The sequence below is a fragment of the Miniopterus natalensis genome, chromosome 18 (assembly GCF_054644295.1).
Source record: "Miniopterus natalensis isolate mMinNat1 chromosome 18, mMinNat1.hap1, whole genome shotgun sequence".
Lineage (NCBI taxonomy): Eukaryota > Metazoa > Chordata > Mammalia > Chiroptera > Miniopteridae > Miniopterus > Miniopterus natalensis.
The window spans coordinates 22,550,522-22,575,643 of record NC_142098.1 but is presented as its reverse complement, the minus strand read 5'-3'; the positions used below and the strand labels follow the sequence as shown (position 1 = coordinate 22,575,643).

The 25,122-nt window shown below is 41.6% G+C and overlaps 1 protein-coding gene across 4 annotated transcripts in view; it reads left to right on the top strand.

Annotated features, from left to right (window-relative positions):
* Nucleotides 1–25,122, top strand: part of CNTNAP4 (contactin associated protein family member 4) — a 308,626-nt gene that overhangs the window by 43,670 nt on the left and 239,834 nt on the right. For all 4 annotated transcript variants that reach the window (XM_087827286.1, XM_087827285.1, XM_087827284.1 and 1 more), the window contains exon 3: nucleotides 15,816–16,009. In XM_087827286.1, the coding sequence (XP_087683412.1) occupies nucleotides 15,816–16,009 (194 nt within the window). The remainder of the gene's footprint in view (nucleotides 1–15,815; nucleotides 16,010–25,122) is intronic.

Genomic DNA, 25,122 nt, shown 5'->3' with positions numbered 1-25,122 from the left:
AAAAGTTTCCATCTCATAGGCTTATTGTGAGAATCAAATGAGTTAGGACAGTGATGCACTTAGCACATTGCAGAACATAGAGCTGGATTCTGTTCATAGGCGGCAGATCCAGAGTCATTGCCACCATTTCTGTTGATTGTGTATGAGCTGGTGGACGTACCCATGACATGTCGGTTCCCATTTTTAGAACGTGGATTGTGGGTATTGATGATGGTGATCAGAATGATAGCATTATTTCCTTGTATATAGTAGTTTTCTCTGTTTGAAAAGTTCGTGTGTGATTTAGTACTGAAAATAGCTAGTCAGTGTGACTAGGGAGATAGATTTTTATATTCTTTGTTATGAGGGATGGCATTTAGGGATTTTAAGGAAAGTGATATAACTTTCTAGTTATTTGTGCTTTTATGATTTTTATTAAAAATTAGAAATGTCCTAAAATGTCATAGCCCCTCTTTGATTCAGTTTTTAACATCTCATTTCTATTTTGAAAAGATGTGAGTAGAGTTTGTTAATAGTATTTAGATTGTTCAAAAACAAAATCTCACTACTTTATAATCTATACACAAACTGGAATAATTTAAATTTTAGGATAATTTAATTATATAAGACACTATTTAAATCAGTATTCAACCATTATTCATTTGTTCATTGGAATTCAAGACACATTTCAGATACTCAAAAAAAAAAAAAGATTGATGGGAATTAATCAGAATGTTTCTCATAAAAGAAATGGTGAAAAGAAAGTTTAAGATCCTTCGTAATGTTGAATTTCCTCATTAAAAGAAGTGTCATTTTGTTACTAGAAAGCTAAATAAACTCTTACAGCCCTTTGACCTTCTGAAGTCATCTTTGAATCTGATTTATTTCAGTTGCTCGGAGTGTGGCTGTTTTATGCTTTAGAACAATAGCAGTTCACCCAACAGCAGGTCTCACTTTTATGTCTGACCGGCTCACAACAATGTTTACAAGGTTGGATTCACACGTGACGCTGGTATTCTAATTTGGAATTTGACTCTTAGTTATCAATTTAATGAACAGGAATAAACTCCATTCCCTTAGAGGATGGAGTTCTTTTTTTTTTTTTTTTTTAATGTGTCTTTATTGATTTCAGAAAGGAAAGGAGAGGGAGAGAGAGAAACATCAATGATGAGAGTCACTGATCAGCTGCCTCCTGCATGCTCCCTACTGGGGATTTAGCCTGCAGCCTGGCATGTGCCCTGACCCCCATTGAACCTCGAACTCCTGGATCCTAGGTTGATGATGCTCAACCACTGAGCCTCGCCGGCCGGGCTGACGGAGCTCTTATAGGTAACAAGCTAGATAGTGGGAGAGGTGGTATTTGAGCTGAGCTGAGAGTGCAGGAGAGACAGTCCTGGTTGAGAGGCCGGAATTGAAGTGAACCTGTGGGGAATGACAGTAGACTTCATAGCAAATTGTATGGCTTTCTGAAGCTCCAGGGTCAGACTGAAGTTGTGTTAAATGCTGTGCCAAGAAGGGTGCCTTTTGTTGGCAGGAGAAAATGTATTCCACCTGCTATTACCAAAACAACCCTGGCACAATGGCAGACACGGCTCGGTTACTTAAGAGGCCCATGCTGAAGATTTCTGGGAAGGGTTGGCCATCAGGCAGGAGCCCGGTTTGCTGCCGTCCTCTCCAGGCCCCAGAAACGGAGTCAGACCCCATGGCCGCGCTTCAGTCACATCGTCTCGGGGCCGCTCCTGTTCAGATGCGCGGCCCCCGACGGCAACCAAGAGCTTGCGTGCTTCCTCCGCCCCCGCTCCTTCAGTTTCACGGCCCTCACGTTTCCCTCCCACTGATCACTCTTTACTCTCAGCACCCCCCAGGTTCCCAGGTTGCCACCCTTCCCTTTGCCCTCTGCCTCCTCCCCACCCTCCAGCATCTAGCATCTGAGGGGTCGTCCACAGGTCACCAGGTCCTGCCACTTGTACCTCACTGAGACGTCTCAAATGCTGTCACATCTTTTTATTCATTCATTCGCTCAATTCAAAATGATATCCTCAGCCCGGCCGGTGTGGCTCAGCGGTTGAGCATTGACCTAGGATCCAGGAGGTCACGGTTCCATTGCGGGTCAGAGCACCTGCCCGGGTTGTGGGCTCGATCCCCAGTGGGAGGCGTGCAGGAGGCAACCGATCAGTGACTCTCATCATTGATGTTTCTCTCTCCCTCTCCCTTCCTCTCTCTGAAATCAATAAAAACATATTTTTAAAAAATAATGTCCTCAGAAACTTGCAAATTAATACAGAAAATGATTTCTTAGCTGAGTTGCTGGAACGGTAAGGGCGTCACCTAAGGCACAAGTAATGAAAAGGCTAACGCGACAATGAAGGCCACTTTGGAGCAACCCGGGCCAGATTGGGCCATTTCTGTGCGTATAGAAATTTCTATTTTTATCACTGAAAGGAAATAATTAGAAATGATCCAAGATTTTAGTCTGATTGAGTAGAGGATGTGAAGCGACGTGGCCATCTGGTTTTGACAGGAGGTAGGGTAGGGCATTCATTTTTGGAATACTGAGTTTGATGTATTTATAGGGCATCCGTGAATAGATCTATAGGCAGCATTCAGAATTTGGGAATACAGATTTCAAAGGAAAGTCAGAGCTAAAAATAGAGATTCAGGCTTTCTCATCCAAAAACAAAAAATTAATCATTGCAGCCACAGGCATGAGAAACACAGTCCGCTGAGAATGTAAAGTGAGAGGAGAGCTGTGTTAGCTTTTAAACAAAAGTAGAGAAAGGGAACTCTATGAAATCCATTGAAAAGGGCAGGCCGGAGAAGTTGAGAAAAAAGAAACATGAGAATTTGCAGTGTCACGTGGAGCTGAAGGAGAGGCTTGCTCTAAGTGGCAGATTTTTGGTCATGACTTCTGATCTAGAAAAATTTCCTGATGGTTTTTTTTCCCCTCAGTTCATTTATTTTCCAGATGAATATTCTAAAAATACAGATGTCAGCCTGGCAGAGCAAAAAGCTTTACTTTGTTTTTGTTTTTTTGAAAGCATCACCTCTCAAAAATCATGCAGGTCATGGCTTCATGATGAAAACTGTCCTTGTAGATCACCTGGGAGTTCCATGTAATGTCCGTGTCATCATACTATCCCTCCTGTTTTTATGTAAAGGAGCATAAAGTGCTAGGAAGTTTGTATCCAGGCTTGCATGTCATTTTGCAGAGAAGATAGACTTTAGAAATTCTATGAAGGGTGTATAACACAACACAATATTCTTTACTCACTTATGCGTGTCTTGGAGGAAAAATTGGTACCTTTAAATAAAAATATAAAATTCTTGACATTTATGTTTGACTATTGAGCTCGGCTGACTCTGGAAATATTACCTTCATATTTCCTGAAGTTACAAATTGCTAATTTTTAAAAATCACTTTATTAAAGTATGACTGTGTCAGGGCCCAGGGCAGGCCTCCCCCAAATGTCCCACAATGGCATATTGATTATTTTGAATTAAAGTTACTTAAGTGACAGCCAGTGCAAGAAGAACACGCTGACCCCTCTGACTTGCCGTCTTCCTGAAAGCCAGAGATAAATCTTCGTGTGAAAGGTGCCCTCTCCGCGCCTGCAGGCTAATGGGACAGAGGCCGCCTTGTCGCCGGCGAGGAGTCAAGGCCGAGAAACGTGTACAAACACACATTATTTTTTACCAATTTACTACCCAAGCCCAAACTCTGCTCCCATTCCTCACTAATGAGCGCCCAAACCTAAGTTTCTTTGTCCTGTCCGTCCTTCATACACCTGTTGTTTCTTTGTCAGAAAGTATAAAGGGCTGCCTGCTGCTTTCATTTCTTGGAGCATCATTTATAATGTCCTGTGTGCACTACGAATCAAACTGGATTTTCTCCTGTTAATCTGGTCAATTATATTTTTAGCCCACCCACAAGAACTCAAATGCGGTAGAGGGAAATTTCTCTCTCCCGGACAACAGATAGACAAACCTGTGCTTAGATAGTGCGTACAACTAGTGAGTGAGGAAAGCATGACAGTGTGAAGGCCATGTACGCAGTCATCACCTCCATATTTTTCTCCCACCCCTTTATTTATTTTTATTGCAATTAAAAAATTTTTGGGGGGTTAATTTTCAAAATTAAAATGCAAAATCCTGAACTCCGAAGGTACGTTCCAAACAGCAACAACAAATTGACCTTCATTTCTTTTTATTTTCAGCCAAAGAATATAATAAAGCAGGTGAGATTCTCAGTAGTGCCAGAAGCAATTTGGAATTGGCTGGGCAGAAGCGGACCTATTTTTCTGTCCGTCTTTTCTTTTTTTTTTTAAATATATCTTTATTGATTTCAGAGAGAGGAAAGGAGAGGGAGAGAGAGAGACAGAAACATCAATGATGAGTCATTGACCGGCTGCCTGGCCTGCAAGCCGGGCATGTGCCCTGACCGGGAATCGAACCCCGATCGCCTGGATCCGAGGCTGACGCTCAGCCGCTGAGCCATGCCCGGCCGGGCTGACATCTTTTCTGATCCAGAAACTGTTTGCACTGGCTTTCTTTGCCAGCTGGAGGCACTCCTTTATTATGACTCAGTGGGTCAGTGTACACTGAGAACCCTGCACTGTGAGAGGTGGCCTGACAATTGTAGGAGAGGCCTCATTGGTTTGAGTGAAAGAGAGGTTGCTTTGTGAGACTTTCTTTTTATCAAAAAGGACGATTTAGAACTTTCCATAATATACATTACAAATAGAAATAGGATAGCGGTAAAGCGAGCAGAATGAGGTGTGTTTTCCTTGTCGGCCTGCACCTCCTACCTGACAGGCTCCCTCATGCTCCCTCAAATTAAGATGATTTTTGTCTTGGTGGAGGCAGGGAAATAGTTGCCTGCTCTTTCTAATGCAGGATAATCAGTGGTATGTAATTTTAGAAGGTATTTATTTCTCAGTTTAGGAGATGCAGCAGCAAAATTACAAGTTTGTAACCATAGGTTAACATCAGGTTAATAAATAAGTGTCTTGATTAGAAAAATCACCCAGCAGTGGTTTGTGACATTTGCATCTATGTACTCTTCACTGCTTTAGCATAATATAATATCCTCAAATCAAATATATTGAAGCTTGATTTGTTTTATATACCAAGGTAAAGAAATCACTTAAAACAAGTGTAATAAATGATAATTTTAAAAAATTTAAATGGATGTCACTCACTGGTAAAATTAATGGTAATGAATTATCATTTTGACATAAATCACATAAGAGCCTATTTTTGTCTATATTTTTAATAAAATCATAACTGTTGTGTGCTCCTCTATATTTGCACATAGGCTAGGAGCCAGATGGGGCTGCCTCGGGTGCTTGGATGTTAGAGGAGACAATTCATTTGTGTAGCAAAAGAGTCTGCAATCAGAGCATTTCTAGAATTGAGTGTGGGCACAGGAGATACTGTACCTGCTGGCTACAGACACTAAATTCTATTTGTATCCTACTCCGTTATGCTATTGTAGAACATTGGATCTATTAAAGCCAGTAGATTTGTGTGTGTGTGTTTTTTTCAAGCTGTATCAGAAATCACTGTGACGTCCAATAAATGTTGAACGATTCTGCTCTAGAGTGCTAACACGGCTGTATCGACACTACAAATATGGCAGAACTTTTTTGAATCAGACAGGTGTATCGATTCTGGTTGACTACCTATATATGCATGCAGATAGCCTTGTTCTTGACAATCCTCATGGAGTTTTATAAAATCACAATTCATATAAAATGCCTAATCAGCAGTGTTTGGGATGTTAGGCATGCGAGGCCAGTTTCAGATCTCTGAGTCTTCAGGTTAGGTTAGTGGTTGAGAAATAACATGGAAACACCACATATTTTTCAGCATTGTCAAAACTTTAGCATCTGTGAGTGTTGTTTTAAGGTGGGGGAGATCCCATTTGCCCTTCACTCCAGAGACTGTTTCTCGTATGTGCCCACATACCAGGTCACTTTCAGCCCCCTCACCTCTGCTGGCCTGTCAGGCTCTTCCCGGCAAACTCTCAGACTTTCTGATTTCCTAAGTTTTCCTCCACTTCTTTCCAAAACAGCAGTTGACATACGAAGAACTCAGATGACACCATGGCTCTGTCAGTGGGGGCTCCCCTGGTGTCTGTTGGCGGCTCTGCTGGTGTCCACCACGAGACCAGTGGTTGGATCCTGTGTCCCAAGTCAGTGCTACCTGCTGAGTGTGGCAGGTTGGTCCTAACCCTGGGTGTTTGTTGACACGCACTGCCGAATTTAGTGGCCAATCTATCCCTTTGACTGCTCTCCTGGTGTAGGCCCTCTCCCTTTGCTGGCTGGGCCCCATGGCACTTCTCGTTGCTCTTCAGATTCCCTGAAACTGGCTGTGATGTTCTTTTGGTTAATAGGTGGAGCCGAGGTGCAGGCACCTTCGCACTTTAACTACCATGAAGAATCCCTCTGACCAGCTTCCAGCCAGGCCCTCATTCACTTCTAGGCTTCATTCTTTCTCTTCCAGAATGTAGAATGGCTTTTGGGGAACATGGTTCATTAGGTAGAAAATGAAAAACATGTTCTTTTAAAAAAATATTTTGTTTATTGATTTGAGAGAGAGAAACATCGATGCGTTGTTCCACCTAATTTGTGCATTCACTGGTTGCTCCTTGTATGTGCCCCGACTGAGGATTGAACCCGCAACCTTGGCACATCAGGATGACGCTCCGTCCAACTGAGCTACCCCGCCAGGGCAAAAACAACTTTAATAAAAAATATTTCCTGACAAAGAAAAAAATTCACTGGATTGAATTAAATATACAGGGAAGACTTAATTCAATACTATAGCAGAGGGGGTCAAGACTGTGGCAACAGGAGAGAGAGGAACTCAGTTCTGTTGACACAAAAGGTGGGGGAGTTTGTAATCCCTGGGTTGAGCCCCTGGAAGAGCCCTAGAGAACATGGGGGGGAGTTGGTCTGTGTGGGTAGGCCGTTTATGTTTGCTAATTGGTGCTTGTGGAAAGTAGGCTCCTGCCCTCCCCCAGAGATTGGGGCTCTGTGTTCTCAATGATTACATTTCACAGGGATGACTCTCAGGTCGTTGGGAAAGACATTCTTGAATTGTAAAACTGGAAAGCTATTTAATGAAGATTTACATCTCAAGGGGCAGAGGAATAACTTATAATAGCAAGTTTCCTAAATTAAATGCTCTAAAAAAATGGAGGTCAGAGGCCTGAAGTCCAGAAGAAACCTGTCTAAAGTTTAGTCAGGCTGAGGGGAAGGAATATTAAGGCTGTCTTGGTCGCAAGCACCAGTAATAATTTTTCCCAGTGCTTGCAAAATAAAAATTTACACAATGAAATAGCACTTAAAAAAGGAATAAGTCGTGGAATTAAAGTGTGTATTCAAGACTGAGTTCCACAAATATCTGTGCCTAGAGGTAAACGTATCTCATTAATTGTGAACATGATGCTATCTTAATATGTTTCAGCATTTTTACAAATAAGTGCTAAATATTAAATGATTTGGGAAAATACTAAATGATTTAATCAGTCAAATGCTTGGAGTTGGCTTTGCACTTTTTTACCTTTTAGGTCTGTGCCCTAATAATGCTGGCTTTTCCCATCATTATGTGTAAATAGTGTCTGTTGGGTACAAGAGAGTGACTTTGGTTTGTTGATCCAAAAGAAGTGATACGAGGACATTTGACTCATGACAGCTTATCATCTCTGTCTGGCTGGGGAAGATTAAAAAAAAAAAAAAGATGGAGAAGCAAAAAATGATTTTGACCCTCTGGGGTGTTGTCACTTTGCTCTTTCTGATGCATGACGTCATTTGCTAAAATGACCTGTCTTACCGTAAGAGATCTAAATCGAAACTTTTAGAAAAGTATAATGGGCTTAGAAAGCAAAGCACAGGCAGGTCTGGATCATCATCTGAATTCCTAGACATCCTGTGTTAAAAGCGATTTTTCCAGAACGATGTATTTGAATGAAATAAAACTTAACCGTGGTGGGAAAAAAAATGAAGACACAGAATTTGGTGTTTTTGTAATTTTGTTCTAGCTTTCCAAAGGAAATTTGGCTGTCCCCCAAATTGCAAATCAAATATACAAATCAAAATGCCCGAAAAAAAGAAGAGGAAGTAAATATTTACCTTTCAGCCCACTGAATTATTAAAGATTTCAGAAATGTTTGATCTGGCAATATAAGGAGTAGGGCTGAAAGCCAGTCTGCCAGTTTGCCGTGAGGGGAAATTGATCAACAGCAAAGAACTAAAACCTACGAGGACGGAGCGAGGTGTTATTAATTTAGAACCTTCCTGGGAAATGAAGGGAAACGCATCTCCCTTCTGTTTATTGTATCAAAAAAATCTGAGAACAGAGCAATAAATATATCTAGGAAATACAGTTTACAAGTGATTAAACTGTAACTTTGAGGCAGCTGGTAGTGTGTGTGTGTGTGTAGGTGTATGTGTGTGAGCATGTGTGTAGGTGTGTGTGTGTGTAGGTGTGTGAGTGTAGGTGTGTGAGTGTGAGCGTGTAGGTGTGTGTGTGTGAGCGTGTATAGGTGTGTGCGTGTGTGCGTGTGTGTAGGTGTGTGTGTGTGTGTGTGTGTGTAGGTCTGTGTGTGTGCGTGTGTGTAGGTGTGTGGGCACGCGCATGTTTGTGTGCATTACCCAGGCGCTTAAGCTCCTTGTTTGGGAACCTCATTGAAAATACTGTGCCTCAAGGAAGAGTGCCCTGTGCTTTTATTTAGTATGGCTCCAGCTCCAGCTCCAGCTTTGCCACTATTTCAGTGTATACATTTACAGTCTTATACCCATATGGCTACGCATTTATTTATTCCTTAATGAAGTAAATATTTATTAATCTCCTACTATGTGCCAGACAGTGTGATGGACACTCAGGACCCATCAGTGAACAAAATAGGCAAAGAACTCTGACCTCAAGGGTCATACATTCTAAGAAGGCGTGATAAAGGGTGAACTGTACATATAATAGGAAAATGACATGGGCTATGTATGAAGATGTCTGCCCCAAAATGAAAGAGTGGTTTATAGGAAGGTGAGTTCGAGTAGGATTGCTGGGTGGGAGGAATTTAAGTGGGGGAGGTCAGGAGATACAAACCTCTATGAGAGGTATCACATTTGAGCAAAGACTTGAATGTGGCAGAGCTGTTATCCCAGTGTGTCATGGAGAAGAGCTTTCCAGGCAGAAAGGGCTTCACAGAGCACAGGGTGGGAGATGAGAGAACGGCTGCCGGTTAAGGAGGCGACTGATGATGGAGGGGCAAGCGGGGATGAAGAGGGCCTGAGGGGGCCCATCGTGTGGAACCCCGTAGGTGTGTACTGAGGGTGAAACCGAGGGTGACTGCAGTGTGGCGAGCACAGGAACGGGATTTTATTTAACCTGTTGTGTAGAGAATGGAGATTTCGTGAGCAAAGGTGGAAGCCGGGAGACTTGTCCGGTGGCCCTCGCAGGAGCCCAGGCTGGCACAGCGTGCTCACCGTGGAGGGGCGCCTGTGGAGGCGGGGCAGTGGGCTGGCTCCGGGGGCGAGCCGCACCACCAGTGTTTTGGGGAGGTGTGGTGCTATGGTGAGAGAAAGAGAGGAGTCAGGCACAGCTCCATTTTTTTCTTTCGTCCTGAGAAAGTGGAAGAATGGGATTGTTGTAACCTGGGCTGGGAAGGGTGTGACTAGAGTAGGATTTGGGGGAAGGATGGGACTTTGGTTTGGAAAATGTTAACGATGTCAGGTAGGGAGTTGAACGTGTAAGTCTGGAGTTCAGGGAAGAGGTGTGGATGGAGATACAGTGAGGGCCTTATTGGCATGGGGCAATATTTAAATTCATGAAGCCAAGAGAGGTCACCCAGGGGTGGATGCAGAGAAGAATCAGGGTGGGGGCTGAGCCCTGGGGCATCTCAGCCTTAAGAGGTAAGAGATCAAAGGAAGACCCAGCGACGGAGCCCCAGAAGCCCCCAGAAGCGGCAGCGACTAAGCGCGGCAGCACATTAAGAGTTCTTTTATGTGGAAGCTAAGTGAACAAAGTATATCCGGGCGTTGGGGGTAGTTGATTTAGTGACGTGGCCTCCGCTGGCACCTGAGAATGGGTGGTATGAAGCGAAAGTCTGATTGGGGTCGGCCTGAGAAAGAGTGAATGAGAAATGCTGCAAAGAGTGAGGACGGACATCTTATCTGAAGAATTTTAATATAAAAAGCAGAAAAAGTGTAGAGTGGGGTCAAGAGATGCTTTATTTTTCTAATAGCATGCTTATCGATTGATGGGAACGAGTCACTGAAGAGAAAATAAAACAATGAGGCAGAAGAGGGGAGAGCTGGTGAAGGGTGGCCCTGGGCAGGGCCGGCGCAAGTGGAAGGGGCCGCGCCTCGGGCAGGCGCCGGGTGCTGGGGGACACGGCTGGGCCCCGGGCGCTGGCTGTGCCACCTGCGCTTGCTCTCGCTTCACCTCTCAGCTCTGCTTCCCCCTGGGCTGGTGTCACCCACGCAGGCTTTCCACAGGAGTAGGCCCTGCAGCTCGACGCCGAAATCCCATGTTTTCAGCATTCACACCAGAAAAGAGGGTTTCTCCTCTAGTTGTCCCAACAGAACCTTGCAATTCTCTCACCGGCTTGACTCAGGTCACCTGCCCATCCCCGTGACCAGAGGAGGCCATGCCAAGATTCAGGAACATACCTGAGAAAAAACCAGCAATGCACCAGCATCAGTAGAGTCCTGTTTTCTTCCCACAGAAGGAACTATGCCGGGAAAAATCCAGAGCAGTTAAAGGGTCCTGAGTGGTGGCTCGGGGACACAGCAGGCCACTGAAGGGAGCCAAGCAGATATGGGCACAATGTTCTTTCCGTTTCCTTACATTAATGTAATTTAATGTCAAGATAAAAATGACCTGGGCAACCTTAGACCCTTGGGGAAATCTAGATGAAGTCACATGTGAAAAAATAGTAATTATCTTAGAGGGAAACTTTTCTATGACAGTTTTAATTAAGCCAGTTATTTTCTAGAAATGTAGATGTCCTCATGGTGGCTAGGATTGTGATTCAGCCATGTTCACTTGTGAAATTCAACCGTGTTCATCTGTGTTCTGTGTCCTTGACCATTTGTGTCCTTTTAGGCTTTAAATCCTAAGAGAAATACGACTCCCCCTTTCTGTGTAGTTCCTACCCTTACAAGGTTGGCAAACTATAACTCATCGCCTTCAGTGATGACCAGCAGGAATGGAAGTTACACCATATTTAATATTAGTAGGGGCTACAAATGATTCTTTTCTACATTTTGAGGCTTTAACCAAGAGTATTTTTTCTTCAATTTTTCTTTTTACTTCCCTGAAATTGTAAGATGTGTCTCCATGACCAGAAGTAAAGATTGGTGATATCTGGCAGATGAGATACATGGGTCTTAAAACATTATTCATCCGGCCAGTTATTTATAGTCAAATAACCCTGAATAAATTATTTGGATATATTCTTGGAATAAAATAGAGCACTACAGGGTAATGCTAGTTTTATAATTATTTCAGGGGTAAAGAAGTGAAAAGGATTTGATTTTCAAAATGAGATCCTTACATAGATTTAAATTGTTTCAGAAATAATTTCTTATCTACACTAAAGTGATTTGTATCATATTGAGAAAATTTAATTTGCATAACATTGGGAAAATTTACTTAGCTTCCATAAATCTTTTTTTTAAAGTTTTATTTGAAAAGAAGAGATGTTAAAACCTATTTCATCTCACTAGATAATCTAAATAATTAAGTTTAATATGGTACATAAAACTTGTAGTAGAGTGCTTAGCATAGAACAGGCACTGGGTAATTCGTAGTTTGCTTTTCTTTCTTGACAGTTCACAGTGACATATATTACAGAAGCAAGTTCCTTAGGAATCTGATGTTTAAAAGTGGTAGGCAACACTTTTGTAAGAGACGCCTTGTTCTGCGGTCATTCAGTAACTAAGGTTTTTCAAAGCTCAGCTCTATTGTGATCGTAACTCTTTGTTTGGAGTCGGTAGCAATAATAATGGCCTTACAAGTCGAAAAGTAACCACTACCATACACTCGCATGCTTGCTGTGGGAGAGAGAAATCAATAGACACTTATTATGTTTTTCAAAATGTAATGCTCATAGCAACACTAGAATACTTATTTAAAAGTCTCATCAACGGGAAGGGTTTTTCTTTTTAAATGTGAGTTTTCAGGCCGTTATATGAAGATTCAAGAAACGTTTCTGTTTGAAAAGATTTATGACATTTTATTATGTCAGATCTCAGTAGAGAGGCCGACGCAGGAGAAAAAGGAAGGTGGGATGGGGAAAGGGAGATCGCGATGTGGGGGGAAATGAATGGAGGCGCAAGACCCTTGTTTTCAGTTTGTGGGACAAGTGTCCTTAACCAAGAAATAGGTGGGGTTACAGAAATAGGGTCTTTGGTCTCACGGGTATTTGTCTACTGTGGTGTTGAATATATTGGTGTGTTAAAAGCATCTTTACAGATGAATAGTGCTTGACCAGCAACTGACAAGTTTGGTTAATGGATAAAATAAACAATACATTATTGTATTTTATTTTACAGTAATCCAGAGTTTACAATTTGCTGGAGTTAGCTATCATTTTCGCCATTAAAAAAGTAACTGTGATAATAGTATGTCTCCAGAAGGCTAGGTGGGTTGGCAGTGGCCATGCAGTTGAATTTTCATGTCATGCCAACTCATGTCCCTACCGGTCGTCATAGGCTAGCACTACCAAATGTGCCAAGTTCTCTCTCTCTCTACCTGTGTCTCTCTTTGCATTTTCTGTATTTCATTTGTTTTAATATTAGAACGAGCATAACTCTCCATCAAATGCTTACGCTATGTGCGTCTGCAGAGCCACACAGCTTAACTCCGAGTAGGGATCTCTGGATTCCCTGTGGCCGACTTATCACTTGGTAAAGCCTGGGAGCATCTGATTTTTCATGACTTTATTGGTGTACCTCCTTAATGATATAGCTTAATTTGCATATCAGTAGTACCTTTTCACTACGGGTGAGAAATTGGAATGTTCAAGGTGAATTAATTGCTGATGTTCCAAGTGGGCTAGTGCAGCTGTAACGGTGAATGATGCTGGGGGCAGGGTCAGTGAGAGGTTCCTCTTCTCCTGATGAGAAACGATGATCCAGTTTCAGCTCACTAGGATCGCTCATTCTTTTTCCCCGCTGTGCTTCTCTCATGTGTTCACTTTCAAAATACTGGTCTGCAATGGAGTATCAAAATTCCAGGGAAATACTATGAAATTCTGCCTTTAAAAATACATCCTCATTATTAACATTAGACCGTTAAAATTAACTGGAAAGAGCCAGGAGCAAAATAATCAGCATTTTCTCCAAGGTATGTGTTGATATAGATACTATTCCAAATGTAGAAATGTCAGGTTAAGATGATGGCAGGCTGGGGGCACGTGCCTCATTCATTTCCAGCTTTTCTATGTGGACAAATGATAAAAGTGCCGAGAGGTAGATAGGCATTTGCATCGGTAAGAGGACCACCAAGGGTGCTTGGGTCACATCAGGGCCCAGAGGACTTTCCACTTCCAGACTTTTACTAGGCCCTGAGGCAGAATAGTAAGATTAGATAGGATGGTAGAGGAAAATAATTACCCATTCATTGACCCCCACATCAAGTGCCGCCAACACTAATCACCCTGGAGTCTGGTACTAGACAACTAGGGACAACCCTGTGCTCTCGAGCCCCTTCAGATTAGCCAACCTACAGGAGCCCACAAAACCTACCTAACCCCACCCCACTTGCCACACATTAGCTGTCCCCAACAGCTTCAACTTGACCCCCTTCCCATGGTGCATCACCCTGCATGGCCCTGACTGGCAGTCTTCTCTTCAAAAAGTTATGCCTTTCATCTACCAGAGTGTCACTGTGTTGTGTCTGCCATCAAAATAATTTTTAAATACCATAAAACAGTTAACGCAGATGTGTCCCTTTAGATCTCACAGTGGTGTGTGCTACACCACAATAGCAAACATTTATTGAGCATCTCTCTGCATTAGAGCCTATCCACCAGGTTATATGAAATGGCACAGGTGTCAAGATTAATTCCTGAATAAAAAATGTATTTAAATTAGTGGTAACCTCTATCTAAAATGTCAGACCTTATCAGAGTCTCAAGGTGGATGGAAAAAGAATGGGGGAAATAAACATGTAATATTCTTATTGGGGTATGTAATAGGTGTTGCATTTTAATAGTATTGAATATTAGATAATTATGGATTCAAAAATGTGTCAAACCTTATTTCAGGACATTGACAATGATTATATATTACTTACACAATCAGCAGTGTCAGTATTACTTAAGATAAATAAATTCCCCAAATAAAATAGTATTATTTAAACTGGAAGAATGAAACATATTCAGACATACAGCAGTCACATCTATAATTTTCTCGTGTGTGTTGGCTAAAAAAACCCCAGTAAGTTTTGCTCTTATTTCCTTGAATGTACAACAAGCTCATATTTTACACTTCTGAGTGCTCAAGCACAACTGGCTCTGTGATTGTTTCCATGATTCTCGCCCCCTCAGATAGCATAGAACCAAAGGTGTATTGGGAAACCGGCGGGGGCAGGGCAGGACACTGACTAATTGTGGTTTAAATATTCCCACCATGATCAGTCAGCTTGCAAAATTCCTGAAAATTTAATGGTCTCTCACACACTGTTTGTTGCAAGCGAGCTTCCACAGGATAGACCTTGTCATCATTTATTGTGCTAGTGTTCCCTGCACATGCCCCACCATTAACATTTTTTCATGTTGTGTTTCAAACATACTTTAAAAAAAAAAAAAGTTTTTATTGATGTTTAGAAAGAGAGGAAGGGAGAAAGAGAGAGAAAGAAACATTGATGAAAGAGAACCATTGATCGGCTGCCTCCTGTCCTGCACGCCCCCTACTGGGGGTTGAGCCCGAAACCCAGGCATGTGCCCTGGCCTGGAATCGAACCGGCAACCTCTTGGTGCATGGGATGGCACTCAGCCAACTGAGCCACACCGGCCAGGGCCCAAACATGATTTTTACTGTCTGTTCCTTCGGTAAGACTATAAAACACAGTGAGGGCAGGGATCACTCTTGACCATCTTGGTATGCTCAGGTTTAATGGTATACTTTTTATTCTGAGGAGCCTACATGATCAGAGGTAGTTTTCTAGTTCCATTACAGTGTGAAGGTAATCCCTAGATGCAGGTCTGAGCAAAGAAAGGGAAGGCCAAATCATTACCCGGTGATGCATGTGGGCAGTGAACATGCCATTTCCAAGTGTTGACATGAATGTCTACGTGTTGAATTAAGCACTTTAAACATTCGATGAGACCCTTTAGTTCCTCCCAGTGTCAGGAGGTTCTAATACCTGGAAATGAATATAATTAACATAGACTTCATTCATTTAAATTAAATTCTTGTGTCTCTCCGCCCCCAATTATAAGAAGCTTTTTTTTCCCTTTACTTTTAGCAGTAATATATTTATTTGACTGAGGGAATGATCTATTACATAAATACAAGGTGTGGGGATTATATTTATGCATAAACCAGTGAGATGGTAAAGGGAAGATAATAATGAAGGTTATCCACTCAGACACAGCTGGAATCATGGGCGGAGAAGAGCATTAGGGCCTGTGCTTACGTGGCCTGAATCCTGCTGGGCTAACCAGTGACCCTTTCTTTCTGTGTAAAGAGGCATTTTTATATTTTGGAAATTTGACTTCCTAAGGTCCACAGAGGAATAAAGTCTTACTGGCATTTCTTTTCCACTAGCAGATTTTTAACTAATTTTTCTTTGCCAATTTTCTCTTGTTTTTATTTTCACAAAAGGAGCTGGTGGCTGGTCTCCACTTGTGTCCAACAAATACCAGTGGCTGCAGATTGACCTCGGAGAGAGAATGGAGATCACTGCCGTGGCCACCCAAGGGGGCTATGGGAGCTCCAACTGGGTGACCAGCTACCTCCTGATGTTCAGCGATAGTGGCAGGAACTGGAAACAGTATCGACAAGAGGACAGCATCTGGGTATGTTTCTGTAACAGAATACATAGTCTCTCAGGGAAAAAAGTAGTCAGGGAAAAGAGATGTCTGCATGGTGTTTACAAATCTCTTAACCTAAGTCAAGAAACAGTGTCTTTAGAATTACTTGGAAAATAATTTTCAAGAGGAAATACCTCAATATTTATTTTCTAATACATTTCATGATACAATTTGTGAAACTACTAAAGGTAAATTTATTTCACAGTCCTCAGAAATTAAAAAAAAATCTTATTAGTCCACTAAATAGTGTGAACGTCTAAGAAGTAAACAAAACATGTATAAAAATTTTTAAGTCTTGTTCAATAATATAGTAGTTTTGCACTTTTTTTTAAGGTTGGTCAATAGAATTTATTCCTTTTATTTTCTCTGATGACTCTGATATTTCTGAATTCCCCCCCCCCCAATATATGGAGGTTTCTATATATAATAATTGGAGTATTTATATGTATTATATATACATATATATGATTTGTACATAAACCATTTTCTAGTGTCTTCAAAGCGTCTAAGTGTGTAAAATGCTATGTTTTGCAGACAAGGGCTCAGTTCCTATAAGAGAGAGGTGGACAGGGAGGCAGTTTGCAATAAAGTGGGTGATATTTGTAGTCTACTGTATATAAATGCCTGGTGGAAGAAGGAAGCTGAAGGAAGTCTGCTTGGTGGTTAAGAAAGGGCTTCTTTGTTAGTGTAGAAAGTATCGATTTGGATCTTAGTCTGCTAGGGACAACATACAGCAATCAAAGAACTATTTTTTCCCCTCTGGCTGAGCTGCCAGAGCCAGAGAAAATGAGTGACTTAATGAAGCATCATTCTTAGCACACAGATAATTTGGAAACCTATTTGGGCACAGAATGATCATTTTCTTTGATCAGTCAACTGCCTCGCTTCTGAAACTTCTAGAACTCCTTTGTACTTTATAAACTGACTGAAGAAATGGACTCTGATTTGCTCACCTTTGCATCTCTGGAGCCCTTGGTGGCCATTCATTGCATTGTACTGATGTAAACTGAATTGAGAGGCAGCCCTGTCCTTTCTCGAGAGAGAACCACGGTTGGGCTGGAGGAAGCTGCCTATTAGCATTTTTAAGAAAAGCTGCCTTAAAACCCAAAGCAGGCTGAAGTTGTGTATAAGAGCGAGGATAACTGGATATTACGGTTGAGTTAATGCCATGAAAACCATTCAAACTAGGGATAAAATAAACAGTGATTATGAACCAATAACAATGAAAGCTTAATGAGGTGTTTGTTTTAACTAGGAGTTTGGATTGTCTTTTTCTAAATTGAGCATCAGATTTTAAACTAGATTAGGAGCAGCTAATTCATGCTAATACTTAGCTGTGTTAAGTAAAATGTATGTTTTGACGTTTTTAAAGATTATAGATCAGCCATGAAAATTGTTTTCCTGTTCCTCAAGCTCGGGAAAAGCCAGGCCTAGGCAGTGCCCTTGGAGCTTTTTTGGTTACTCCCTGTTAAAGATGAGATGCTCAGGATGAAGCAGTGGCACGAACAATACCCTTAGCTAACCCAGGCCAGTCAGTGTACAGACATGGCGTCCATCACAATTGCCTGTCAAGGTGACACTGTTTTTCAGACTGTGCTATAATTTGTTGGTGTACTCACTGTCTTCAGCTCTTGAGTGTGAGCACCCTAAAAATAGAGGCCGTACCTTCCAACCTGTCATCTCAGCACCCCCAAATCCTGCCTGTACCTGGCATGTTGCAGGCAGATACTAAATGTTTGTTGGATGAATGAATGAAGGAATAAATGAGTGAATGAATGAATAAATGAAATGCACTTTCTTAAATAGGACATTTTTATGACCACAGTAACTAAAAGTGACTCCTCCTTTTGGCACATGAACGGTGTAACAGTTGAATGTACTTAGAGTTAGGATGGTACATTTCTCTCTCCTGTATAAATTAGGAACCTTTTTGTTTGCTTTTAATAAGAAGAGGGTTTATCTTTCTCACCTTTGCATTTCTGGCATTCAACACCCAGTGTAGCACAGGGCTTTTGTTGAGTGAATTCTTGAAAAAAATGAATGAATAGGTTTGAATACATTGATCTCCTAACATGTGGTTTAACCTTGTGCAAAATTCTGGGAGGTGTTAAAAGAGCTCATGTTAATGTCAGAAAAGATAAAGCACATCAGAACAAATCAAAGAATGATCCAGAGGAGCGTCCAAATATGAGGTACTGACTCCTAGAGGTTTGGAAATCGGCAGGTTTTGGAGATCACTGTGGACTGAATTTGTCAAAAGAGCAGGGCTTACATCCGTATTGAAAGGAGCTTAGATTATGGAGGGATTAAGGAAGCTATTCCATGAAGCTAGAAAAGTGTGAGCAAAGCATGGACGTTGGAGATACCCAGGTTCCGGGTAATAGCCGGTGAGATTGCTGGTCAGATGGACTGTGAAGCGTGGGGAGGTCTGGACAGTACTTTTGGATGTGATAAAGAAAGCTTATGGATAACTTCGGATGTCAAGATCAAAATTAAGACTTGGTGTATCAGGCACCATGCCCATGCATAAAGTAGCAAGGTCCTGGTGCAGATGAAGCAGCCCCAAGTCCTCTGACCTTGGTGACTGAGGGAGGCTGCCGAGTTCCGTTCTGCTCCAGTCCCTCGGGCCCCAGCCCGGGGGAAGCTCGCTCTCGGTGTGAACCTGCGTTTGCCAAAGCAGGAAAAACGAAACGTGGTGACATTTTCACCAGAATAGCACAGATCACTTCAATTTGGATTTTTTTTTTTTTTGGCCAAAGAACAACTTTTAACTGATATACATAATAAGGACTATAACCTTTCATCATTTTATAAATATGTATTTCCTAGCATTCTTTTCTTTTGGGGGCTGTATTTTTTTGGCCAGTTTTCCTAGATATACAAATGAAACAAAACATACCAATTTTCTCTAAGAGCTTCACAGTCTGCTCAAGATGATACAAATAAACCTATGAAAGAGTTAGGAAACCCGAGTATGTAGAGGAAAGAGAAGAAAAGACAATTGTTACAAATTTAGAAACAAATGAAGCAGAGTTCCCCGCCATGGACTGAAAAGCTGCAGTGAGGACGCTTCCTTTCCCTTCATGTGCCCCTGTTTCAGGCACTAGGGAAAACAAAGACTTCTGTGTACCTGAAAGGGTTAATAAAATACCCTGCTGCTTCTTACACATAATCTTTAAAAAGAAGGGCAAACGGTTTTATTTGTTATCATACGAAGTCATGCACATATTTAATAGGACTGTTAACTTGACAGCTATTTGATATTCAAAAAATTACACATTAAAACACTTCTTTAGGATAAAATTTATAGTCCAGTGCTCATCAATGTTATTTATACTGAGTGCTCTACTAGATGGCACGCATATATTTCCCCAAAAATTAGACAAAGCAGGCCACTAAAGTGTTGCTCTCAGATTGAAGACAAAATAAACTCCCTCAACATCTAGGATCAAAATACTTTTTTCAGTCAGTTTATTGGAGATGATTGAAAAAGTAAATGTAAGGTATAATTTTCACTCATTTAAGAACAATTGCTGAAATTTCATGAAACTAGCATCTTAGAAATTATTTTAAGTAGGTCAGCATGTGGAGACTTTATACTTAATAGCCAGAGGGTCCCAGTTCTCTCTGATGCAGGCCCAAGACTCTTTAACATTGTAGACTGTAATGACAAGGAGCGGGATGGTACCAATTATATGAATTATTGAAGGAAATATTATTGTTATGCACAAGAATAGTTTTTTTAGATGGATTTCAGTTGTACTTGATTTTTTCAAACAAGAACACCTTTAGCATATTTCTCAAGTTTGTATAATTTTGCTTTTGTTTAATTAGATGTGTCTAATGTCACGGTTCTGGATTTGGTGGGTGAAAGACACGAAGCCCCTGTGACATAGTCCATTGGATAGAAGTATATCACCTGTCACATAATGTTTATGCTATTATTATCACTGTGAACGATCGACTTGTCAATTCTGTATCCAGACAGGGCAGAAACACTACCTGCAAAGATTTTTACATGTGTTTGTCTCCAGTCAAATAAATAAGCGACTGGGGGATTTTAAGAGGAAACCAGAGGAGGCAGAAATACAAGTGGGAGGTGAGCCCTGAGCTTGGTGGACTCTCGCCTTCCGAGCTGCGTCTCTCCTAGGCCTTTCCCTGTGTCAAGTGCTTTTTTGAGTGACCTAAGACTACAGACATTATTTGTGGTGATGTAAAGTACACCAGCACTAATGCCACGTACGCCAAATGTCACCTCAAAGCTGGATGCATCGCAGTGCTTGCCTCAGTACTTGGCCGCCTGCCTAGAGTGCCTGCAGCTGCGCCTGCCTTTCAGCGGCGCCTCTGCTGTAAAGCCAGAAGGACGCTTTTACTCAAAGTGCATTATTAGCCCGCGTCCTCAGGGAGTCTCCTGTTGATATTTCTGTGTAACTGTGAGTTTTGAAAATGAAAATGATTAACCTAGTAGTGCGAGGTTACAGGTGGCTGCGTTTGGGTTTTTGGCGTGGGATCGATCAGGAATCAGAACAGCGGGCTTGCTAGGTGCCCTCTGTCGGCTAGTGGGCTTCTCTCGCCTTGTTGGAAGGGTGCCCACCCTGTGACATGCTGTGGCAGTCCCCCCCCATGAGCTTCTCGGGCACATGTGTTGGAACTTTATAAGGCTCTGTAAAGTACAAAAGTGCGTGAATGCCGGTGAGCTGTGGGCACACGTAGTGATGCCAGGTAAACAGTGATGTCGCTCCGTATTCTTCAGGTCCATCGGCTCTAAGCAGGCCAGTTAAACATTATTTGAAGAGGGTGGGGAGAGCTAGCAGGAGGTCTGACTTGATCTCGTCTCCCGAGCGCACACTCAGGTTCAAGATCATTCCCAAATCTTCCACCAGAGAATAACAGGCGTGGTTTCCAAACATTTCACGGCGTGTGTGTCCCGTTCTACCACGTAGGCCCCCCTTTTCTCTGCCCCCCTCGTCCTCGCTCTGATGTGAGGTGACAGATGCCCCTTCCTGGTGGTTCTCACTCCCAGCCCCAGGCTGCTTGCTGCATTTAGAGCTCTTCTCTCGGAAGCGGTTCTGTCCTTTTGAAATGTTTCTTCAAGACCTAGGCAGCTAGGTCTTCTAGAAAATGAATGCATTAGGCTCCCCTTCCCAGTTTTACATTTTAGTTTCCAAACATATCCAGCGTATTTCAGTCAGAGGAGAGGCTAGAAAAACGTAAAGCTAGAAAGGAGGAGATAAGACTTTGGCATTGATACAATATAGTCCTTAAAACTGTATGAGAATCTTACTCTTTGCTATTTTTATTTATTAAAAAATTTTTAAAATCCTCACCTGAGGATACGTTTTTATTTTTTAGAGAGACAGAGAGAAATAAGAACATTGATCCGAGAGAAACATTGATCGCTTGACCCCCCCCCACATGCCCTGGCCAGGAATCGGGGCGATGCTCTAACCAGCTGAGCCACACCAGCCAGGGCAAATCTTACTATTTTTTTAAAAAAAGGTAATTCAATCATGTGCATAACATAAAGAGGGATTCTTAAAATCAGTAATTAATCTTCCTCCAGATAAGTAACTAAGTAGACAATGTAAAAGGAATACGTACTCCACTTACACTAGAAACAAGAATGAATAAATACCAAGGAAAAAACTTAAAAGAAAATGTACAGGACATATGAAAATAATATTTAGAATATTACTTACGGGCATAGAAGAAGACTTGATTAAATGCAAGGACATACCAGTTCTGAAGTAGGGAACAGCATTATACCTGAAATAACCCACAAAGGAGAATCATCCTGGATTTCCCACATGGACAGTGTATAAGAGAAAATAGATAAGTTTCTTAGGAAAAGCAACAGTGGTGAGGAGAATCTACGTGTTAGGAAAACCTTATAAATCTGTATTAATTAAAACACGATACTGACATGTGAAAACATAGCGGAAGGAACAAAATAGAAAATCCATTACTAAGTCCAGATATATTTAGGGATTTGCCTAAGATAGATAGATATAGCATTGAAAATATGTGAGGAAATGTAAATTAGCCAATATGGAACTTGGTACGTTATAGCTTCTAGAACAATAAGTAACATTTTTGTATCAAAATAGATTTCAGATAAGACAAATATTTAAAAACAGTACAGATACAGAAAAAACTTAAAAAGAAAACACAAGACAATGTATAATATTGGAAGGGGCATGCCTTTCTAAGCAAGAACCAAACCCAGATGCCGTGGAGGAAAAGATGAAAAGTTAGATAATACTGAGCGGGAGTATAAACTGGAAAGTGCTCCAGCCCGTGCGATGGCCCTGCCCGCTCTGACTCACCGGCAGTGGCCTTGGGTTAAGGTGGGTGTTCAGACCGACGGTGCCGAAGGTCACCCACCTGCCAGTTGACCTGGGCGGGGAGAGGGTGAAGGACCCGCGGCAGCCCAGCGTGCACAGCAGCGTGATGGGTGCTCAGTCGTGCCGCACAGCTTCTGAATATGCCAGCATCGTGAACTGGGACAGGGATGGTCACAATGGGCAAGGCTGAGTGGCCGCGGCCGCCACCCGTCAGGAAGGCCATCAGCTCCGGGGCCCCCCGGCTTTCAGACCTTGCTAATGATGAAACTCCTGGAGGCACTTGCCAACCCTGTTCCCCGATGTACCTGCATCTCAACCCCAGGTCACTCACTGATTACAGGTTATGTCCGTGGTTCCCAAATTTTACTGCACATGTGAATTCAGATTCCCAGGCAGCGCCCAGGGCAACTCAATGATATTTGGGATTTAAAAAATGGTCCCAAGTGATTCAGAGTACGGGAACCATTGGATTATTCAATAAACAAACTTGGCAATCAAGTACAGATTCTCAGTTCAGTACAAAACATCATCGCCTGGATGCCAATTCATCTTAGAAACACTATACATTACTTGAGTGTGTGTTGCGGGAAGGATTTGGCTAAAGACCTAGGCTAGGCTAAAAAAAAAAGGAAAAGCCATAAACCAGATGCTAACTAACTCTGTCATTCCAATGAGAAAGACCTAATTTCTCTAGTATTTAAAGATATGCTATTAATATGATAGCCACTAGCTATATAAGGCTATTTACATAAAATTTTTATTAATTAAAAGGAAAGAAAATTAAAAATAAAGTGTCTCAGTCATACTCTCCACATGTTAAGTACTTAATAGTGATATTAAGCTAGCAGTTAGTGTATTAGTGCAATTCTAGGACATGCCCATCACCACAGAAAATCCTATTAGTACATATACACATACAAAACGTTTTTTAAATTTAATAATTAAAAATTGAGTTTATTTTGTTTAAAGAAAGAGGCAAAATATATATAGGCAGTTCATAGAAAGGAAAACATGATATTTAAATACATAGAATTGTGCTCAATCTTAATACTGAAGAATGCACATTAAAACGAGTGTGAGGTAACACTCCCTAACAGACTGAAACAAATGTGACTGTTGGAACTACAGTGTCATTTCAAACATAATTTTCCAAGTTGTTGTATATAACAAAATAACATCTTTTATTTTAATAGTTTCACATTAAATGTAATGGCTTTTCTTTAAAAAACTGTAACTAGTGCATTAAAACCATGGTATTATGGATCCTACTGTTTTAATACAAGAGGAAGCTCAAAATGAATTTTAAAGAAAAACATTTTAAACAAGAAGAATAAATACTTATATGTAGGCACTATTCTACGTGTGTTATATATATTTATTCAATTAATCTTCCCAGCCCTGTGGGTTAGGCACTCTGATGATGAGCAGTTTGTATTTAAGAAAACTGAGGGATGGTGAGGTGGTTTTCCCAAGACCACATAGCTACATGGGGCATGGTTTTGATCCCCAAGAATCTACCTTAAAAGTATCCCCTGTGCTGTATGCTCAAGCACCATGCATTCTGAAGTGAACATTTTGAAGGAGAACTCAGATGATGGACGGTGAGACACTGCCATGGGGCGTGGTGGCAGGGGGGCTCTCCAGCTCGGCTGGTGGCATGTACCTAAGTACAAACTCTTTAGAAGGTAATGGATGTTTTTAGTATATTGAAGGAAGGGAGTCCAGAAAAATGTTGGTGAATGCTTGAAATCTATCCCAAAATACCATTTACACCAAAAAGCAAGTCGAATAACTCCGGGGAGTTATCCTGCAAGTTCACTTGCACTGTGCAAAAGAAACATATACAAGGATATTCATTGCCTGTAACAGCAAAATACCATTGATCTAATTCACCAGCGGTAGCTCACTTGCTTAAGTCAAATATAGTACCTCCACTCGGTGGAGTAATTTATGACCGTCAAAACCATAAGAATATACTGGCCATTTCTGGAGTGAATTTGTAGTGAGCTGTCATTTGATACTAAAGAATGGATCACAAGGAGTGGAGAGGAAGAGATGGGGGGCAATGGATGGAATATATGTTTATTTAATAAAAGCACAGGTAAACAGGAGGTTATATGAGGCTTCAAATGGGATAAGAAACAGGATAACGGAGGAGAATGGAGAGGAAATAGTGCAATTATTGAATCTTTAAGAAAAATAGTTAATGGTTATTTCCTACTTGTTATATGACATTGTCTTGTATCATTTATTGATAATGGAAAGTCTATGGGAATTATCAATATGAAGCATCATGTATTATTTTTAATATTTATTTTATTAGTAGCTTAAAATATATATTTATATTTATATGATGGTCTTTGATCCTATTATGACAAATGGAAAAGCATCTTAGTTCTGATACCAAGTTCATCTCTGAGTCAGTGCCCAGTCAGAAAATCAGAAATTACTCTGGGCATCAGAAACTGGAAAGTCATCATAGGAAATTGGCTGCAGGTGATGGAAGAGCTGATCAGTCCAATGTGGGGGTGGGGTGGGGGTGGGGAGACAACTCAGAGCCTGGGAACCGCAAGAAGATACCGTAACTCCGAGAGCTGGAGGGGTAATGAGGAGGTGGTGCGTCCAGGGCTTAGAGGCGACACTGCTCTTAGTTCTAGGACCATAGCAGGCGCTGCCCGTTGGAGAATTACGGAAGCCAGGGTGCCCGTGGGGAGCAGGAGCCTTGTAAAAGACGGTCACCACTGATTGAGGCCC